This window comes from Camelus ferus, chromosome 16 (assembly GCF_009834535.1).
Source record: "Camelus ferus isolate YT-003-E chromosome 16, BCGSAC_Cfer_1.0, whole genome shotgun sequence".
NCBI classification, from domain to species: domain Eukaryota; kingdom Metazoa; phylum Chordata; class Mammalia; order Artiodactyla; family Camelidae; genus Camelus; species Camelus ferus.
This window is the reverse complement of record NC_045711.1, coordinates 49980745-50001730: the sequence shown is the minus strand read 5'-3', so window position 1 is coordinate 50001730 and position 20986 is coordinate 49980745. Positions and strand designations below refer to the sequence as shown.

Here is a 20986-nt window from a genome sequence, read left to right as displayed (position 1 = left end):
ATCCTTTGGCTGAGCCTTAGGGCTGGCGTTCTGGGTGCCCCTGTTCCTAGAGACTTCAGCTGCCTTCCCTCCACCTCTGTCCCAAGAGGGTAGCACTTTGTCCTGGGTGGTGGTACTGTTGGCTTGGAAGGAAGTGCTTCAGCCCCTAAAAGCCCCACTCTGTGTCCTGGTGTCCTGAGGCTAAGGATGGTTCAGTGTGTTTGTGTGTGCGCGCACGCACATGCACGCACGCACATATGTGTGTGCTGTGGGAAGGCAGTTGTCCAGTGGAGGTGGACCTCTGGACATTCAGACCAGCATCTCTCTAGTTAGATTCTGAATCCTGAAGGATTCTGGGAGTTGGCCCTGAGAACTGGGCCCAGGGCAGCCTGGGAAATCGTGGGAACAGGTGAGAACAGGCTGGAAGGGTGTGGTGGCAGCTGGAACGTGTGGGCTGGAGCAGCCCCACCCTCCCTCAGGCAGGAATGTAGGTCCTCTAGCTGGGGAGCCAGGACTCCGTGCCCTCCTTATGCGGTCCCCAGCTCTGCTCTGCTGGCCTCCCGGCTTCTGGTCCCTCCCGTGCTCCCCCACTACCCACTTTGCTAAGGCCAGACTGTTTGGGAGAAGCTGGTAACTTTTCCTGGAGATTCCTGGGTTCTTAGTTTGTACATTTGTTTCTGGCCCTTTTCACAGACAGACCCTCTGTTACTCGTGGGGGACGTGTTCTGATGAGTTAGAGAAACGCATGGCTCTCTTGTGGGTGGTTCCCTGAACTCTTGTGGATGGGGTTCCTGGGCCAGCTCTCCTCCTGGAATGGAGACTAAGGGCACCTACCACTCCTGGAGCTTCTGGACATTGTCTGCCTCTTCAGAGCGGCTCTGTCCTCACTTGTCCTGCACGATTGATCAGGGTACCTTGTGGCCTTCAAGAAGGAGGCCACACTCCTTAGCAGGACATACAAGCCCTTCTGCTGTGGGCCCCTGCCAGCCTCTGCGGGGCTGGATCCCATCTCTACCTTCCCAGCCAACTCGCCCCATCTGGGTCTCACTATTCCCTGAGGGTGCCAGGCCCTGGTGCCTCCGGGCCTTTGCAGGTGCCAGTTACCCACTAGGAAGGCCAGTGTCTACCTGTGGCCCTGGGTGTACAGGTCAGAACCCTTCCCCAGCTGTACTGCCTCTTGGGCTGCATTGGGGGCCCCTCTTAGGTGCTTCCACAGCCCCACCTGCTCAGCCAGCCTGTGATGTCCGCTGTGTCCCCTGGAGACAGAGCTCCCCAAGATCAGGGCCTGCTGTCATGTGTGTCCCCTCTCTAGTCCCCAGACCCTGGTCACGGGGTGAGAGCCTGAACTGGCTCATGGTGTGGGAAGCTTGGGGCTGTCCTCTGAGGCCTGCGGGCCGGCCAAGGCTGTCACGTGATCTTGGCCCCGCTTCTGCTTCCTCTGCTCTGAGAAGAAACATCCCTCAGGCTTGGGACTGGGGCCTCCTGGGAAGATTCCAGAAATCTCTTGAGATCAAGGTGGTTGCAAGCTCCTCCTCCCCCAACTCCTGCTCCGCACCCCCCCCCCCCTGCAGTGAGGATTCAAGGTTGACCGGCTAGTGGGAGTGGCAATGGCTGCTTTGTGCGAGTGGGTGTGTAAAGTATGACAGTGAGAGATTGTGTGAGTGTGCCCAAATATGAATGTGTGCACAAGTGTGCCTGTGGGTGTGCAATAGTGTGTGAGTCTGTGAGTGTGTGAATCAGTGGTGAGGCTGTGCTGGTCTGTACACATGCGTGAGTGTGAATACGAGTGTGCATGGGCTTGTGGGTGTGAGGGTGTGTGACGTGCGCGTCTGTGTGAATGTGTGTGAGCCGACTGTAGATGTGAGTGTGGGGGTCTGTGGATGTGTCTGTACCGTGTGTGAGTGTGTGTGGGTCTGTGAGTGCGCACCGTGATGAATGTGTAAGTCTAGGGGTGTGTGTGTGAGTGTGACTGTGGGAAAGCTGTGCCTAAGTGTGTGAGGGTGAGGCTCTGGTCTGTGTCTACGGATGAGTGTGAGTGTGTGAGCCTGTGGTGTGAAGTTGGGTGAGTGGGACAGCGTGAACGTGTGTGAGTGTGTAAATGTGTGTGTGCCTATGTCAGGCTGTAGGGGTCAGTGAGCGTGTGACTATGTGCGTGTGAATATTTGTGTCGGCGTGTGAGTCTGAGCTGTGTGTAAAGATGCGGCTTGTCCAGGGGACCCCGGGCGGCGGGAGGAGCCTGGCCCTCCCCTCCCCCAGGGCGGAGGTCAACCCCAGGGAACCCTCCCAGGAGACGGGGGACCCTGGGAGCTGCGGGGCTCAGTTTTGCCCCCGGGAGAGTTAAGTCAGAGGGGCGAGTGGTCCTTCCCTGTTCTAGAGACAGCTCAGAGGCCAATCTTTATTAAAAAGGAAAAAAGTACTGCCAAATAGAGTCAAAATAATATCTACGAAATAGGGTAGGATTTAAGGATTAAGACAAACACCTATGAACCCACCACCCGATTTTAGAAACATTGACAGCACCCCGTCCCATATCACCTCCACCTGCAGTGTGGATTTTCGGTTATTTCCTTGCTGTGTTTGCAGAGCTGAAGCACTTCTCACCGGGTCTCTTGGGCTCCGCAGCCGGCGAGACACAGGCCTCTTCTCCGGGTCAAGTTGGTGGCGGGGCCGGAGCGGCTCAGTGCTGCCCCCTGGGGGCGCGGGACGCCAATTACCTCCAGCTCCGCGCCGCCGCCGCCTGGGTAGGAGCCCCGGCCAGGCCACCCTGCAGACCCCGCAGAGGTGCACGCACTGGCTGTGCACGCAAGCTCAGGGCACGCCTGGACACAGATGCGCACACCAGGCACTCACAAAACTGCACGTAGATCCGGTTCATCTATTGTGAACGGAACGGGTGCCGCACTCTATGTGGGGCGCTCCAGCAGGAGCCAGCCAACGGTAGCTGCTGTCCCCAGGGAGCTGGAGGCAGGAAAGTGGTGGTCCCCATGGAAGGGACAGCTTCCTGCCCCAGGGACTCTCACACTCAGGGCTGGAGGAGTCAAGTAGGAAGTTTGACTTTGACATGAGCCGTTTAATAGAACGGCCTAAAGGGGGCCGGGGGGCGGGCTTTGTGTCAGAGGCAGGCAGGGTATTGTTTTGTTTTGTTTTGTCTTTTGAGATGGAGAACGGGGAAAGGAGAAGCATAATACAATGGACAGGCCAGCTTCAACAAAGAATTTCGAGTCCATTGGCCTAGAATGGACACAATGACCTATCCTGGGCCGCTGGTGCTAGGGGGGGTCACGGGCCTAGGAGAGGAACTGAAGATGGTGAGGAGGAGGTAGACCCCTGGAGAGGCTGGTGAAGCGCAGGTGGAAGGTATTTTCAGTCCCCTGCCCGCCCCTCCTAAACCCTGGCAGCCGTAGGTGGCACCTCCCGGGACTACGGGCAGAGGAGCGCAACCCACATCGGCCAGCAGAGGGCGCGCTCGCTACAGATTTGAGGCTCCAGTCCGCACGCAGAGCCCGAGGTTCAACCGGAATCAGATTATTCTTGGAAAGCTCCGGGGCTTGCAGTCCGGGTAGGAGCATTCTGGCTTCTCCCTTAGGGGCTACCGAGCAGAGTGAGGAGAGACGACCACGTGAGGTGGGAGCGCCACAGTGTCCTCTTTCTCCCTTTCCCCTGCTCCATGGTTAGATGCTGTCTGGTCAGTGTTTGAACCTACCGTCTCCAGGTGGTGACCTTGAAAATCACCCCTAGGAACGTGACTGGCCCTCTTAACCTGCCCTGGAAGTCCTCCTTGCAGCCAGCCAGCTTTTCTAGAACGTTCCCCAGGGTGCTAGTCCCAGGGCTCTGCCTCTAGTCTCCCTGGTCATCTCACTGGCTCCCTGCTTCCCTCGCTGGCCTCTAGGGGGAGGACTTCCTGGCCTGGTCCCCAGCTGGCTTCCCCAGCGGCCACATCCACCAAGCCCATGGATTCTGGAGTTCTCAGAATCAAATGCAACCATCTGTCTTCTGCCACAAACAGTGACAAGCCGGTTGGCGGATACAGCCAGGTCCGGCTGGCTCAGAGAAGGTGGCAAGTCCATCAGTTCCTTGGTGGTGGCAGTGGGTGATTGTGGAGGAGAAAATCCCTTCTGTTGTGAATGCCTCCTTCCACCCCCTGATGCCTCCATCCAGGCAGAGGCACCTGGAACTCAGGTCATTCATGTATTCATTCATTTCTGCAGATCAAGCTCCATGTGCTCTGTCGGACCCTGGGGACAGAGAGAAGGAGGCGGGGTCTCTGCCTGAGTCTAGCGGAGGAGACAGGAAGTAGGTATGAACACACTGAGTGGAATTGTAATCTTCCTATGAAGCCTGCTTTTCTCTCTGGCTTCTCCCACCCAGTCAGTGGCATCATTACCCGCCCACCTGCTCAACCCGGAAAATGCAGAGTCATCCTGCTGCCTCCCCCACTCAGGCCCACCTCCCTGTTAGCCATTGTGTCCCATCCTCGCCCTCATCATCTCTCTCTCAGGCCACCCCATCAGCCCCGGGGCTGACCCTTGGCCCCCTTCCAGTTTTCACTTCGCCACCAAAATGAGCCCTTCTTCCAACTACCTGTTGCCCAGAAGCATGAAAGAAAAAATCAGCGAATGTGACCTAAGGGAAATCGTCTGTTTGGGGAAAAAAAACACGATAAACAAAATTAGAAGTCCAGTGACCAACACAGTGAAGACACATTTGCAACCCATGTGGGAAAGGCCATGTGGGAAAGGCCACGTTTACCAAAAAAAGCTCACACAGTCAGGAAGGACAAGACCCCACAGAAATAAAAGGTGAAGAAGTAGGAACAACTGGTTCAAAAAAAAAACCAAGAAGGGACCAAAATATTTAGGGAAAGCAGCTCAGTTTCACTCATGATTAAAGAAAGGGAGACTGAAACAACAAAGAGGAATTTTTCAATTGTCAAAAAGACAAAGACTGGAGAAGAGCAGCTTGATGGGACCCGGTGTTGGTGAACGTGGGGGAAAGTTAGTCTCATCCATGGTTGGTGGGAATGAAAATTTGTAGAACTTTTCTGGAAGATTGGAGGTAAAGGTCCGTGACTGGTACAGGAAGCAGGGCCCGCCTGTGACTTTTTTTATTCAACTGTGGGCAATTTCAAATACACCCAAAAGTAGGGAGAATGGGAAAACCAGCTCCCATCTGCCCATCACTCAGTTTCAATAATTGTCAACATGCTGCCATCCCTATTCCTTCTCTCTCCCCTCCACCATCTTTTGTGGGAGAGATTAGAGTATTTCAAAGCAGAGACATAATTTCATTTCACTTTGAAAGAACATTTGGCAAGAGCTATCAAAGCAAAAAATGGATTTACTCTTTCACCGTAATCCCATGGCTAAAATTTCCCCTAAGGATATATTTGTAAAATTCACCAGGCTGTATGTTCAGGGAGGTTGGTTGGTTTGTTTGTTTAGATTGATTAATCAATTACAATGTGTCAATTTCTGATTACAGCATAATGTCTTAGTCATGCATGTGCATACACATATATTCATTTTTATATAATTTTTCATTAAAAATTATTACAAGATACTGAATATAGTTCCCTGTGCTATACAGAAGAAATTTGTTTTTTTTAAATCTATTTTTATACATAGTGGTTAAACTTTGCAAATCTCAAACTTCCAAATTTATCCCTTTCCCCCGCTTCCCCCGACCCCCCGGTAACTATAAAATTGTTTACTATACCTGAGAGTCTGTTTCTGTTTTGTAGATGAGTTCATTAGTGTTGTTTGGGGAGGCTTATTACACCATTATTTGTAAACGCAGAAAAATCTGGAGATGGCAGAAAGGTGGTTGGTAGGGACTGGAGTAAATGAATTATAGCTCATGGTCACAATGGATTAAAGGGAGTGAGGTGGGGTGGCTCTCTGAGAGATGTTATTAACTGGGAAATTGAGGCATTGAAGACATTGACAATATCTCTTTTGTATAATTAAAATCTCTACAAATAGACAAATTAAGAACAAATTAAAACAGCATAGCATGACTGTACTGCTGCAGGATAAAGTCTGAACTCTTCAGCACACCTTTCATGGCGGTCTCTCCAACCTTCATTCTAGCCATTTCTCCCCTTAACATGCCCTATGAATTGGCCCATAGATTCCCAAAATGGGTTCCAAGGAACCCTAGCTCCACAGGATCCTCCTGGAAGTGGCTCCATGGGTGGCTTAGTTTGGGAAATGCTTAGCACTTCATCTTCTCCTTGGAGAGTCACAATGTCCATTAGCTTGTTAAGGGCTCTGGGAAGCCCACAAACAAACAAAAAAGCTGGACAACGATGTATATGCCTTGCCCTGGTCTACCAGGCTCTGGAGCATGGGTCTCAGCCCTGGCTGTCATTAGCACTACCTGGGTCCCTCTCCATTCATCGGGATGAGAACTACTACTCTGTGGGGTTGCCCTGCCCTCTTCTGACCTTATATAACCCCATTCTCTCCTTTGCTTACCTCACTCCAGCCACAGTGGCCCTTCTTCCAGCTCCTTGAAAAGGAGTGTCTTGGTCCAACCCCAGGGCCTTTGCACTACCATTACCTGGGCCCAGAATGCCCTTCCTTGCACCCAGCTGGCTTCTTTCTTAATTCAGTTTCCTCCTTAAATGTCACCTAGGGGCAGCCTTCCTGTCCTGGTCCCCTGAAGCACCCATATCCCATTTCATGTTTCCATGGAGAACATCTCACTTCCTGGTTTGATTACTGCACATCTTTCCTGCTAGAATGTCTGCTCCACGAAAGCAAAGTGTTGTCTTTTGTGTTCATCACCGTATCCCCAGGGCCTTGGGTAGTGTCCAGCACATAGTAGGTGCTCAACTAATAGTAGACAAATAAATGTGTTTCCTTCGAGTTCTGCTTTCCTCAGTACTCCTCGTGCTCCCCCTGAAATAGTGATCTAGCTGCAAGTTCCCTGATGGTCCCCAAACACGCTGGGCGTGCCCCCACCTGTGCCTGGATGACTTCTCACCTCCTTCTCACCTTTGCTGCCTGGCAAAGCCCTGCCCTAACTTCGAAACCCAGCTTTGTTGTCCCTCCCTGCGAAACTGTCCTCAGCAGCCTGGTCTGAATGAGTCGCTCCCTCCCGCTCCTGCCAGGTGCTTGTGCATACATACCTTCATCACCACACAACAACACGGTGCTGGGCTGGTCTGTGCGTCGTCAGTCTCTCACTCACTGGCCTGCGCTCATTAAGGGTGGGGCTTGGCTGACTCAGTGCCGAATTCTCAGCACCCAGCCCAGGGACAGCCACACCATGAGTGCGATGAGTGGGTTCTGAACGAAGCCCAGCGTTGGGCTCTCACTGCCTGTATCCACTCAGCCAGCATCGACTGCGCATTTACAGTGCACAAAGCACTGAGTCAGACCTTTCAGTGGGTCCAGAGATGACCAGAAAGCCATCTTTTGGCAGTAAAGGATTATAATTCTAGAAGGGGAGCAGATCTGTCTCCAAATAATTCTAACACGAGAGTGGCTAGCACTCCTGGGTGCTAGAATGGGCAAGGGGAGGGTATCAGTTTCCTGTTGCTGTTGGAACAAATGACAACTTTAGGGTCTTGAAGCAACACACACTTATCATACGATTCTGGAAATCTGAGGTCTGAAACGCATCTTACGAAACTAAAATCAAGGTGTCAGCAAGGCTGTGCCCCTTCCGGAGGCCCTAGGGGAGCATGGTCCTTTGTCTTTTCCTGTGCCTATAGTTTGCTTACATCCCTTGTATGCAAACTCTGACCTCTGCTTCTGTTGTTACATCTCCTTTTCTGATTCCAACCCTCCTGTCTCCTTCTTATAAGGACCCCTGTGATTATATTGGGCTCAACCAGACGTCCAGGATAGTCTCTCCATTGCAGATTCCTTACCTTCATCCCACCTGCAAAGTCCCTTTTGCCATATTAGCTACATATTCACAAGTTGTGGGACTGGAATCTGCTCAGTACCGGGATGGGAGGTTATGTCTCACCCCGAGGGGCCTTCACCCAGCCAGCTTTGGAGCCATCGGCTCTTCCCCGAATCCCTAGTGTGCACAAAGTCTGATGCCAGCTGCCATGACAAGCTACCTCGTTTAAGCCTCACGGAGACATTGTCACAGAAGCCGAGTGGCCTTGCTTTGCAGATGAGGCTGAGAGAGGGTTGTGACTTGTCCAAGGAAGAGTCCACGTGGACCTGGGCTCTTGGACTTGGGCTTCGGAGAGCTCTTTTTTTGTGAGGTGCAGAGTTGTGATCGTGGAGAACGTGCCTGACCCTGGGGGTTGGGAAAATGAGGGGCTGTGGTCCCCCTCCCCACCAAAACCTTGCTGGGGAAAGTGTATCACACCTGAAATGCTAAGTAACAAGCCCCAGGGCCTGGATTCGGAGGCAGAGGCAGGGACAAGGGTGCCAGGAACCTGACGGGCTGGGGCTTCAGGGATGAGGCAGGTTCTAATGGGGAGGAGCTGATGGGGGGCCTGGGGTGGGTGGAGTGCTCCAGGGAGCCCAGGCCTCTGCACAGGTGAGCTCCCGCCCTGTTATCTGGTTTTGCCCTTAGAAAGGATGGACGGTCTCCCTTCCCAGCGGCACTTCCTGAGGTCAGAACACTGGGATTGAAGGCCCCTCTGCCTGCCCACTATCCTTCTCCTCTGGTCCTGTCTCCCCTGGTTTCTTCCTCCTAGTCTTTCCTGCCCTGGCCTTTTCTCTGCCCCCCTCCCTGCTCCCTGCCTCCCCTCCCTCTTGCTGGTCAGGCATGTGGGTCATATTGTGGTGGGAGCCAAGAGACCCCCTTCCTGCCGGCTGTGTTAGGTGAAAGAAGGAGACAGGCCACTCTCAGGGCATCCCTGGGCTCACACAGGGGAGACACAGCCCCCACTCCCAGCGAGCTTCCAGTCCGAGTGGGGAGATATAACTTTTATCCTACGAAGTGTCCACCCTGAGAGGAGAGACAAAGCCTCTCTCTCAGGAAGCCTGGGCCACATTTGCCCCTAGAAGGAAATCACTCAGGAGCACTGAAAAGTAGGTACCAAGGAGGGTGAATTAATGGGGAGCAACTGGCTTCAAAGGCCATGAGGGCACAGAGCAGAATGGGCAGGTGAGGCACGACTCGGGGCCTGGGAGGCTGGGGTCTGGAATGTGGGAAGGAGCCTGGGGTCCCTTCGGGATTTCTGCCTTGGCTCCGCCAGGCCCTCAGGGCCCCCTCAGCCAGTCTGCGGGACACCTGAGTGGCTGCCCTCCCATCCTCCCCCATATCTTCCTCAGGCCAAGGAAGAAGGGAGAAGAAAGGAGGAAGGAATGGGAGGAAGGAAGGGGCAGAGGGAAGAAGTTGGTCCTGTCAAGCTGGAGTCTTCCAGCCTTCGGGAAGCAGCTAGGGTTCCCACATGTGCCTCCCTCAGGCCTGGGTTCCCCTTCCAGACCTCCTCCCCACTCTTTCCTGCTGGTTCTGGGCCCTCCTGGGCCCTTCCTCCCTCCCTGGCCCTCTCCTCCTGCCCTGGGTCCCATCTGGGGCACTGGGGCCTCTGGGCCCTTCTTGGGGAGAGGCACTGGCCAGCTGATGTGGCTCTGCTGGGAAAGGCAGGGTGTCCTCGGGTGGCTGAATCCCGTCTCGGCTCAACCCTGGGGCGGATGTTTCCTGGAAACCAGTTAGAGGGAGGTGGCTGAGTCTGCTTGTCCCTGGGAAGGGGAGCACCTGGGGACCCCTGTTGTGCAGGGGGTACTGGCAGACCCCCCCTTCCTCTGACTGTCCTAATTAGGAGGAGGTTCCTGGGGGCCCCAGGAATGTTCTGCATCTCCCACAGCCCCCAGGTAGGCGGAGGGCAGGGCCTTCTTTGGAGCCAGACACAAAGCATTAGTGGGTAGAGCTGGGCAGGGCGGCCCTGGGGCCTCAGGATAGAGGCTGAGGAAACAGAATAGAGGGAGGAGAAGATTCCACCTGATGGCAGGTGTGGCTGGGTGAGGGTGCGCTTCTGAGGGGGCGCCTGGCCAGGGGTGGGCATGCTTCTGGGAGCTCCTTGGTGGCCCTGCGTATTCTGTCCAGGGCACAATGCTTGTGGGTGAGAGAGGCTCAGTGTCTGGGAGGAAAGGAGATGACAGGCCCTAGCGGCATGGATCTAGGGGTGGAGTCAAGGTCTTTGGGACCCCTGAAGGATCTGGGATCCTCTTCTCATCAGCTAAGCCAAGATCCCAGCTGGGAGCACTTCCCCAGATCCTGGGCCTCTCACTTCCCCGACCTCACCTGGTATGGACCCTTTTCCTTTGGGAGGAGGTTAGGAGACCATGTATCCCCTTCCTAGGTCCTGTCTCCATTCTGGTCATGGCCCAGGCTCCCTGTTCCTAACAACTCAACAGGCACTTACAGAGCACCTGCTGCGTACATGCTGTGCCCTGGGTTCTGGGTGGCGGCGAGGGGTGGGCATTGCCCCGGGGGTGACAGTTAATGCTTTGGGGGCCTGTAGGAGCCTAGGTCAGCTGGTCCGATGTGGCAAGACCTTTGTCAACATCAATGTGCATCTTTTGAACATCAACTGTATACAGTGGCCCCCAGGTCACTCTTCCATCAACATTGTAGGGTGGGTACAGTCCCGGGAACCCTCTCCCAGCACCCTGTCCTGCTCAAGTCTGAGGCAGGGCCTGCTGTTCTCAGCTGGAGAGCACGCTGGTGGTTCAGCAACCTCTGGAGAGGAGACCCAGGGCCTGTGCGGGTTGGTCAAGCCTGGGGCAGGTGTGAGGATGCTGGGTGAGGCTGGGAGCTGTCCCACCTGTCTCCCAGGGGCTTACTCTTCCTGTCCCCTCCCTTATTGTGCTGAACTCCCAGCAGCCTCTGGGGCTGGAGTGCCTCCTCCTTTTCCTCTTCTCCTTGTGGGCCAATTGCTGACAACTGTGGGGGCTGTGGGCCTGGCACTGCCCCTCTGGCTGCCGAAGGCCTTTCCTTGATGGGGGTGGAGGACAGGCCCAGGCAGGAGGAGTCAAGGCCCAGAGGACCTCAGCACGGCCCTCTGGCTGGCTCCTGCCAGGCCTTCCTCCCCTGGCAGGGAGACTGGGCTCTGCTGGGGCCCTGGCTTCAGGCCTGGCTCTGCCCGCTCGGGCTGGGCTGGGCTGGGCTGGGCTGCCCCACCCACCCGCCTGCTTGCCACTTCGGAACCCTGTGCCTTGGTTTCCTCACAGCGTTGTTTGGGAGATCTGGCAAGCTCTCTCTTTGCTGTGTAGAAGGCATGTCCGGGTCTTTTTAGGTCTCTCTGGAATGGCCACACCCTCCAGAGGGCCAGCAAGGCCTCCGTGGGATCTCACTCTGCAGTTTTACTTGGGGAGAGGGGCTGAGCTCGGCCTGTCCTTCAGCAAGTGAGGCCCCTATGAGCAGAGGTGCCCGATGGGGCCCCACAGGTGGTAGGGTCTCAAAAGTCCAGAGGGAAAGGGCCTGGGAGGGACTGGTGTGGGGACACTGAGGCCCAGGCCATGGCACACAGCCTGATGTCAGGGGGATGTGGTAGTGATGGGGTGGTGAGGCTCTGGTGATTGAATGGAGAATAAATGCTCTGCCCTTTCAAACTGAACCTCATAACTAAGGCCTGGGGGCTTTGGAGGTAGGGTGAGGGCTGGGGCGGGGGGCTCTAGGGAGAGGCAGAAGGTGGGTGGTGCCCTGTGGCCTGGCTCCCTCCCCTGGCTCTGTTCCAGATTCAGTGTTGGAAGGCAGGCCATCCCTTCTCTTTGCTGAGTGAGGCCTGCCTGGAGGAGGTCAGTCAGCTTCTTGGCAGGGTTGGGGAGGGGAGCAGGGGAAGAGTTCCTTGGAGGGTGGCTCCAAGGGGGAAGGTCATTCCTTGTGAGGGTGAGTGGTGGGTGTGGGGCCTGCCTCTGACCCACTCAAAGGACCCCCAGTTATGTTGGTTCCCTCCCCCAGGACTGCCTGGGAGGAGCAGGAATTCCTCAGGGAAGAGCCCTGGTGTCCTGACCTTGCTTACTAGCCTTGACCTGGACCCCCAACCACCACCCCCAACTCCCTGCCCCGGCCCAGGAACCCTGGGAACCCCCAGACTTCACAGGCAGGGTGGGGGCAGGGTATGAGGTTTGTCCCCTCTCTCTTTGTAGCTCGCACAGTCCTCGTTCTCTAAGCCAGGAGACACCTTTGCGTGCGAGGCCACCCACTTTCTAGGCAGGAAGTCCTCCCAGCAGTCTGGTCTCAGCGCAACAGCTCTGATCCTCATGGAGCCCTGACTCCCTCCTTATCCCTGTGTGTGGGCTCAGGGCCCGGGCCACCCACGGGCCTCCGCCCCAAGCCAGGCTCGCCCTCCCCTGCCAGTCCCCTGCCAGTCCCCGCGGGCCTCATTGTCCCAGGAAGCGCCCCATTCAGACGGGCCCTGTGCAGACGCCAGGGTCCTGGCAGCGCCTAAATCATTAGCACCGTGGAGATTAGGTTTGTAATCTCCTTGTTGGGTGTGGGCAGCTGCCAGCCGCCCGGATGTGGGATTGCATGGCTCCCTCGCAGGGGCGGCCCTTCCCCAAGGCGCAGCGCAGACAGAGGGGTACCCACCGCTGCCCAGATCCTGCTTCTCCTGCTCCCTGCACCTCCTCCGGGCCCCTTGGGAGTGTCTTTCCTCGGTTCCTGCGGGGGATGAGCAGGACCAGTCACCCTAACCATCTGTTTCCTCCTCTCCCTCAGCCCCGGCTTGACTGATGTCACTATCTCTCCGGATTCCCTCGAAGACTGCGGGAGGCAGGAATTACCCCCATTTTACAAATGAGGCAACTGCCTGAGAGGCTTGGATCCAAAGTGCCCTCAGGTCAGCTCAGATAGGGCATCCCTGGGCCAGGGGCTGTGTCTCCTCCCACAGACTCTTAATAATACCAAGAGAGCTGGGGCTCCCGCAGGACCATGCTGTACCTGGGGGTGGGTGTCGCCCTGAATCTCTCCACCTTCTCCCAGGGCCTCAGGAATGCTGGGTGGGGGGCCAGAGCCGCCTCAGGCTCCAGGCCTGTGGAGCCTTGTTCCAGGCCCTTTCTGGCTCTCAGGGCTGGGTTCTCCGGACTCCCCCCAAGAATGAGCTCAGCCGCCTAATTGCGGTTGAGGATGGAGGATCACCCTACCCCGGGGCTGTGGCTCCAACACCACCTTTGTTTCTAACAGACAATGGACAGCTAAGAGGCCATCTGCCCAGGCCAGGCTTTGGCATGGAGGGGGCCCAGGGGATGCACTTGGTGTGTCCAGCCTGAGCCCCAGGCCCTGGGTGCTGGTACAGAAGCAAATTACATAGCTGGAGTTTTGGCTCTGACTTCAATGGCCCGGGGCCCAGCCCCTCTTTAGCCTGGCTATAAAGGGCTGCCTGGGGTCTCTGTTCAGACCAGGCCTTACTCCTGAGTTTCGGACACCATGGCTGCCACCACCACCAGCATCCGCCAGTTCTCCTCCTCTGGCTCTGTCAAGGGCCTGTGTGTGCCTGGCGGGGGTTTCTTGCGGATATCTTCCTTCCGTGTTGGGGGTGCCTGCCCAGCCCCCAGCCTCCTGGGAGCTGGCAGCAACATGTCAATGTCCTCGTCCCGCTTCTCTGCAGGCTTGTGGGGTGGCTACACCGGGGGCTACACCTGCAGCCTGGGTGGGGGCTTCGGCTCCAGCTTTGGCGTGGCGGAAGCCCTGCTGGGGGGCAGCGAGAAGGAGACCATGCGGAATCTCAATGATCGCCTGGCCTCCTACTTGGAGAAGGTGCGCGCCCTGGAGGAGGCCAACGCTGACCTGGAGGTGAAGATCCGGGACTGGTACAAGAAGCAGGGCCCCGGGCCTGCCCGTGACTACAGCTCCTACTTTAAGACCATTGAGGACCTTCGAAGCAAGGTGGGCGCTCCCTGCCCTCTGTCCTTAGTGCCTGCTTCTGACTCATACCCGCCCTACTTTGGACCTTTGTGAACATTTCTCCTCCACCCTAGGTCTCCATCCTTCCTTCCTTCCTTCCTTCACTCATGCTCTCACTTGCTCTGAAACCCAGCCTTGTGCTAGTCAGTGGATCCAGGCCTGGAGGACATCCTGTGCAGGGAGGTTGTTCGGAGTTCTCCCTTTCTCTGGGAGGGTATTTGGGCTGAGCTATGGAGGAGTGGGCAGGGTTCAGAACCTTGGGGGCAGCAGGTGGCATTCCAGGTATAGAGATCAGCATGGGCAACGGCACAGAGGTGGGAAAGAGACGGTGTGGCTGCTGAGAGATGAGGATGAATGTCTCCTTCTCACTGTCCCATTCTCCTCTGGGTTTGGCCCTCTGCCTGCCTCACCTCCTCCAGGCTGTCCTCCTGGATGGATGCCTTTTATCCTCAGATCTTGGGGTCCCTTCCACACTTTGAGGTTCAGTCTGTGCTCTGTTCATTGTACTGATTTCTCTGAGGCTGGCGTGTTCTCACAGCTGCTTTCATTGTGGGTCCTTCTCACTCCCTCCATGATGGTCACTCAGTGGGTCCCTAAGGGCAGGGGCTGACTCTTCTTGCAGATTGTTGGTCGGGGGGTGTCCCTGAGGAAAGGAGCTATGTCTTCCCACTTAGACTGGAAGCTCCCAAGTGGAGAAATTTCTCTAGCTCAGTCTGATGAAGAACAAACACATACTTACACATACATTCATAACCTCTATGAACATGACCTTGGCATTCTGTAAATGTGCACCTGGGTCTTTTGTCCAAATCTTGCCCCTGGAGGGTCCTACAGGGCTGCAGCCTCCAGAGGCAGGTGAGAGGTCAAAGAGGGGCTGGAGCCAGGCTTGGGGAAAGTGGGGCTGGGGGCTGGCTGGGCCGGCATCAGCCCACTCAGTGTCCTGGTGCAGAACCAGATCCTGCTGCTGCCCTGCAAGGGGCTTTGCCAGCTCTTGCCTGGGCCCTCCACCAGGAAGGGAACTCCTGCAATTGCCCCCTGGAAGTGGAGCTATTGGGAGTGCCAGATCAGATACTAGGCTTGGTCTGGACAGCGGGGAACCCAGGGGAGCCCTGGTGAGTCAGTGTTCCTAAGCTTTGGGGTGAGCCAGCTTCTCACTGCCAATCCCCAGGGCAGGGCACCCTAGGCCTCCGAGTCACTGCCCCACAGGAGTTTTCACCACCGCCCCTCACTGGGCCCAACCAGCCTCCTGAGCAGGGAGGTTGGTAAGGGGTGGGTGTGCAGGCTGCAGACATGCCCACTGAGGCCCTGGGGTGGGTAACCACCTCTGGGTTTGCCCCTCTACCTGCCGCGCCTCCTCCAGGCAGTCCTCCTGGATGGATGGTGCTTGCCTTTTATCCACAGCTCTTGGGGTCTCTTCCACACTTTGAGTTTCAGTCTGTAAAGGGAGCCTGACCCAGGGCTGCTTCTCAGGACTTAGGGCCTTGAACCGGCTCTGAGGAGCCAGATGAGTTTTTTTGGGGCTGCTTTTGCCTGCCGGGGCTGCCCCCTCTTACATCCCCTAAACTTCAGCCCTCGGCCTTCAAAACTTCCAAATTCTACCCAGCTCATCTGCCACCTTGACCAAGACCTCTTCTCTGCTTCTTCTGGGCAGAGTGGAGGGGCCTCTCCCTCCTCCCACCCCCATGGCCCTTGATTGGGGCTTCTCTTGGGTATTTCTCACAACAACAGTGACAGCAGCAGTTATAACCAACCCTCTGCTCCTTCTAGAGCCCCTCCCTTCCCTGTTGTCATTTAAACATCCTAGAGGACTCTGTGGGGAAAGAAAATTTTGCCTTAGGTTTGAGGTGGGGCCGGCATAACTTTATTAATTAATTAATTAAACTCATGTTTCCTGGGGGGTGACTCTGGGCCAGGCACTGAGCCCAGAGCCAGGGATTCCAAGGAGAATGAGACAGGCATGGCCTTGTTCCTCTGGAGCTCAGAGTTCAGTGGAGGAGGAAAAAAACCCCACACAAAACAGCCATGTTAAAAATTGCAATTGGGTGAAGTACTGTGTAAGAGAGATGGGCTAAGACAGGGAATCAAAGAGGGCTTCCTGGAGGAGGTGGCCCTGAGCTTAGAGGTGAATTTAGTTGGGGAAGATGGAGTGAGGTCCAGGCAGCTTGGTGGGAGAGGGGTGCACGTGAGTCTCTCTTCTGGCATCATGGGTATCATGCCCCACCACTCGTGAGCCCCATAGCAGGGTGCTCAGAGGAGGACACCACAGGGACCCTCGTCTCCCTCACTCTGGCCCACTCTTCAAAGGGCTGCAAGAGGGGTGTTGCAAGGCCTTCCCAGGGCTGCCGAGGTGCTTGCTCACCAAGCCCACCATGTCCCACAGATCCTGGCAGCCACCATCGACAATGCCAACTTGGTGCTGCAGATTGATAACGCCCGCCTGGCGGCTGATGACTTCCGCACCAAGTGAGTCTGGGCCTCTGGGGTGGCTCAGGGGGCTGGTGGTGGGTTTGGATCTGTTTCCCACAGAGGCCCCTGTGTGTACGAGGGGTACCCCATGGCTTGTGCTTCTTTGCCTCCCTGGCTCCCAGGTATGAGACGGAGCTGAACCTGCGCATGAATGTGGAGGCCGACATCAACGGCCTGCGCAGGGTGCTGGACGAGCTGACCCTGGCCAGAGCTGACCTGGAGATGCAGATCGAGAGCCTGAAGGAGGAGCTGGCCTACCTGAGGAAGAACCACGAGGAGGTGAGGCCAGCTCGGAAGTGCAGGAGAAACCCACTTGGGAACAAGCAGAGTTGGGGCCCCCAAATCTTCCTGGACCAGGGCCATGCTCTCCATTCAGTTTCCATCTCTGGCGGGCTCCTAGCCTGACCCTGGGAGACCCTCAGAGGGCCCTGGTTGAGACCTGGAAGGCCTTCTCCTCCCAAAGATACTTCCTTTGTCCCTAGAGGCAAGGACTACCGTGTGGTGGCAGTTAACTATCTAATGGGTGAATCAGTCTAAGAACACGCATGCTAATTATTATAATTAATTATAATAGTGATAGTCATAACAACAGCGAACATCTGCCCTAGCACATTAAAAGTGATTCACAGCAATTATCTCAGCTGATACTGGTAGCATCGCTGGGAGAAAGAAGTAAGTTCCTCCCTTTACCAGTGAAGAAACTGAGGCTCAGAGAGGTTAAGGGATTTATCCAAGGCTGCACAGGTGTCTTCCCTCAGCTCTGCCTGAGCCATATCTGCACCATCTCTGACTCCACCACTCTGCCACTTCTCCCACCTCCCAGGGACCCCAAGGCTCAACCCAAGGATGGGGTTCCAAGACCCTGCAGGGAGATTCATGAGCCTCATGGCTTCCTTCCCGTTTGACCTCTGGGCTGGCCTGACTTGAGGGAGCCTAATCTCCAAGTAGCAGGAGTCCAGGAAGTGTCTCCACTTGGCTTTGAGGCTGGTTGTAGGGATTGCACCCCCTGCCCCCCACAGATTCACGTTTCCTAAAGAGATCTGACTGCCTCAATACTGACAGGAGGCTGCCTTCCCTGAGTACATGCTGCATGGTTGGCAGTGGGGGGCAAGGCAAATCTGGGTGGTGAGTGAGGTTGTCCTGGCTCATCCCCCATAGTATTGGGCTGTTGCCATCTCTCCTGCCCCAGCGCACACCGGGATTGGGCGAAGTCCACCCCCCAAATGTGTGTCAGGGGGATTGTCGATATCCACAGCCCTGCACGTTTGAGACATGAAGACATCTGCCTCTTTCTTCAGGGTTTGGAGCCATTGGCCTGTCTGTGTGTCTGTCTGTCCTCTGCACCCATCTCCCTGAGGCAGAGAAGGCAGCCCCAGGGACTCTCCCCGGGATGGCCCTGAGTGAGCTCCTGCTCCCCTCTCTGCCCAGGAAATGAATGCCCTGCGAGGCCAGGTGGGCGGGGACGTCAACGTAGAGATGGACGCCGCCCCCGGTGTGGACCTGAGCCGCATCCTGAACGAGATGCGCGACCAGTACGAGAAGATCGCGGAGAAGAACCGCAAGGACGCCGAGGACTGGTTCTTCAGCAAGGTGGGTGGCCGGCGCAAGCAGGTGTGCACACGTGTGTGTGCATGTGCTGTGTGCTGAGCACGGGCTGGAAAATTACAGATCCACAGATTGTGGATTTCCAGCTGGAAGGACCTTTGGAAACCAGTTGGACCAACCCCTCACGTTTAGGGGGAGATTGTGAGGCTCAGAGAGGCCTCACACGCACACACAGCCCTTCACTGTGGCCTGGGGAGCGGGTCCAGATCTCCTGACCCTATAGGGCGTCTCCCAGCCTGGGCATTCGTAGTATCTGTGTGTTCAGGTGCAGACTCATGCCCTCAGTAAGCACAAACTGAGCAGCTGCAGTTCCCCGGGCAGTGACAGGCACACAAAGAGTAGAACCCAGGGCCTGCACTTGAGTCCTGTCCGCAGCCCAGTAATGAAGCACATACGGCAGAGCAAGTGAATTCTGCAGTCTGGGCACAGAGGGTGTCTGTGTGCAGTGGGCTTGGGGCCCCACAGAGAGCAGGGAGGGTCAAGTCTGAGAGGTCCCACCCTGTCCCACCTTGGCCAGTGTCCTCAAGCCCCTGGGGCCCACCTTGCCTTCCAGACAGAGGAGCTGAACCGCGAGGTGGCCACCAACACCGAGGCCCTGCAGAGCAGCCGGACGGAGATCACAGAGCTGCGCCGCTCTGTGCAGAACCTGGAGATTGAGTTGCAGTCCCAGCTCAGCATGGTAGGGCCTCTGTCCCCTCCCTGCCCTGGACCTGTCACCCCAGGCTGGGCCCCACCTTGTGCACCCCAATTTGGATGACCAGAGACTCCTTGCCTGCCACTTCACACTTTGCCCCACTTACCGCCCCACCGCCCTCACCCTTCTGGGGGCTCCACTGTAGGGAAGGGTCCCAGCTCCGTCTCACCCACCACCTGCACCTTGGCCCACAGAAAGCATCGCTCGAGGGCAGCCTGGCGGAGACCGAGGCACGCTATGGGGCCCAGCTGGTCCAGCTGCAGGGGCTTATAAGCAGCATTGAGCAGCAGCTGTGTGAGCTCCGCTGTGACATGGAGCGGCAGAACCATGAGTACCAGGTGCTGCTGGATGTGAAGACACGGCTGGAGCAAGAGATCGCCACCTACCGCCGCCTGCTGGAGGGCGAGGATGCCCAGTGAGTCGGGGGCACCTGGCAGGTGCGCGATTGGCTGGGGTGGCTTCACCCAGGGAGGGTCGGCACCAACCATGGCCAGGAGGAGAGGTGGAGGTTTGCAGGAGATGAAGCTGAGAACATTGGCTGGGCTCGACTAGATGGTGTAGGCACTGGGGTGGCACGGGGGTGGGGAGGGGATTTTGTGCAGAGATGGGTGCGATCATTAAGGTATCTCAGAACATTCACTGTGGCCACAGAGGGAGAAATGCATCCAAGGGGGCAGGGTGGAGGTCAGGGAGACCTGTCAGGAGACAGGAGCAGGGAGTCAGGCCAGAGAGGTCCTGCTAAAAGGTGGGGCAGAGGGCAGGGAAGGGGAAGTGGTGCACAAAGAGGATGTGTGATAGCTAAAAACAGCAGGGCTGGATGCCTGAAAGCGCGGGCGAGCGTGGCTCGCAGGCAGGGCTCAGTAAACGCTGAGTAAGCACACGAAGGAGTGGGTAATAATGACTCTAGGTTTCTGGTTCCAGTGACTGTGTGGTTGACTGGGATGGGTGGCAATCTGGTTCGGAGCTGGGAGGGTGATTAGGCTAGTGTAAATGGGCTGAAAATGTCCTGGAGCCTCCAAGCTTAGTCACACAGTCCATCTTTTTTGCTTCTTGACAATGGCTAAGTCCATCTGTAGTTTAACCACAGTCTCTCCTTCTTTAATTAAGTCTACTCGTTGGGCCCTTCAGGGTATGAAAATCCACTTGCTCAGCTTCTCCTTGTAAATCCCTGGCTGGCCGCAACGTGCCTCTAGGCCTTCTGTTAGGGTAGCCCCTTTCCTTCGTTTTGCCCCCTGGGCCTGTGCCCTTTGACCCTGTGGCCCCCATTCTTTTCTGTGTACTCCCAGCTGTGATTTCTCTCCAGTTTGCTGGGACCTCTCTCCCCTCACCCCAGCCTCCCCAGCTGCTCCTCCTCCCAAGGGGCTGGACTCCCAACTGGCACCCCTGAGCTGACAGGTCCCCCTCTTCCTGCAGCCTGGCCACCCAGTACTCCTCGTCCTTGGTCTCACAGCCCACCCGGGAAGGTAAGAGCCTACCCTGTCCTGCCCAGGGCCGGTGGGGAGAGGCTGAGGACCCTCCTGTGTGGGAGGCTTAGAGAGGGCCTCCAGCCTGAGGCTCCCTGTGCCTCCCTCCTCCTCTGCCCGCAGCCACGATAACCACTCGTCAGGTGCGTACCATCGTGGAGGAGGTCCAGGATGGCAAGATGGTCTCCTCCCGTGAGCAGGTCCACCGCTCCACCCACTGAGGCCCCTTTCCACCTGTGACAGCCCAGCCTTGAGGGTCAAGGGGCAGCCGTCGCCTCCAGCTCCCAGCACGCTACAGCCAGCCCCCACATGCCCATCTGGGCCACTGCCTAAGAGCTGTTGCCTTTCTGTGTCTGCTTCCCACTGCCCCTCACCGAGGGGACCTCCTGGTTTGGCCCCAGTGACTGCAATTAAAGCTTTGCATGAAGTTCAGTGCCTCCTGTGATTTTGTCTGGTCATTGGCTTGAGTGATGTGGGCTGAGGGATGAGGGGACACGGAGAGTTTGTTGAGTGTTTGGGGCTGCTTGTCACCTGCCGTCCTGTTCTGCCCACTCTGTCCAGGCCTGGGGCTCAAAGGAGGTTTGTGGGCAGAGGGATGGGACAGCCCATCAGGTTGGGAAAGTTTCTGAGAATCAGCCCCTGGGTCCCCATTACCTGTGGCTTGTCCCTGGGAGGGCCCGATAGACTTTCTGGAAAGCCACACCTGTTACAGAGAACTCCCTGCTTCAGCCTAGGGCGAGTTCAGGGTCAAGATCAGAGGGAGAAGGGCTGGGCAGGGGGCTCTCTGAATGAGTGGTCCAGGGTACTGAAGGGTGAGAGAGGTGGCAGTGGCACAGCCAGCCCAGGAAACCAGACTGGCTCTGTCCCGCTTGGGGGTGTGCGTAGGGTAGGGTGGCCACTCTGCATGTGAGCGTGGGGGGGGCGTCCTGTTTGCTTTGGTGACTTGGCAGCTGCC

The 20986-nt window shown here is 56.6% G+C and overlaps 1 protein-coding gene across 10 annotated transcripts; it reads left to right on the top strand.

The window, feature by feature from the left end:
* The first annotated feature begins 3196 nt into the window (after positions 1-3196).
* LOC102518732 (keratin, type I cytoskeletal 42) lies at positions 3197-20458 on the top strand. Of its 10 annotated transcripts, XM_032498133.1 has the most exons (11): positions 3197-3603; positions 4188-4276; positions 12619-12739; positions 13508-13785; positions 16184-16266; positions 16392-16548; positions 17698-17859; positions 18428-18553; positions 18763-18983; positions 19982-20031; positions 20155-20458. In XM_032498133.1, the coding sequence occupies exons 3-11, from the start codon at positions 12697-12699 to the stop codon at positions 20250-20252; spliced, it is 1218 nt and encodes a 405-aa protein (XP_032354024.1). In that variant the 5' UTR covers positions 3197-3603; positions 4188-4276; positions 12619-12696; the 3' UTR covers positions 20253-20458. The 10 variants fall into 10 exon arrangements, 9 of the variants coding, with proteins under 9 accessions (XP_032354024.1, XP_032354028.1, XP_032354025.1 ...); XM_032498137.1 differs by lacking the exon at positions 3197-3603 and having other exon boundaries at positions 4210-4272; XM_032498134.1 differs by lacking the exons at positions 3197-3603; positions 4188-4276 and adding an exon at positions 11131-11303.
* Positions 20459-20986: the final 528 nt, after the last annotated feature.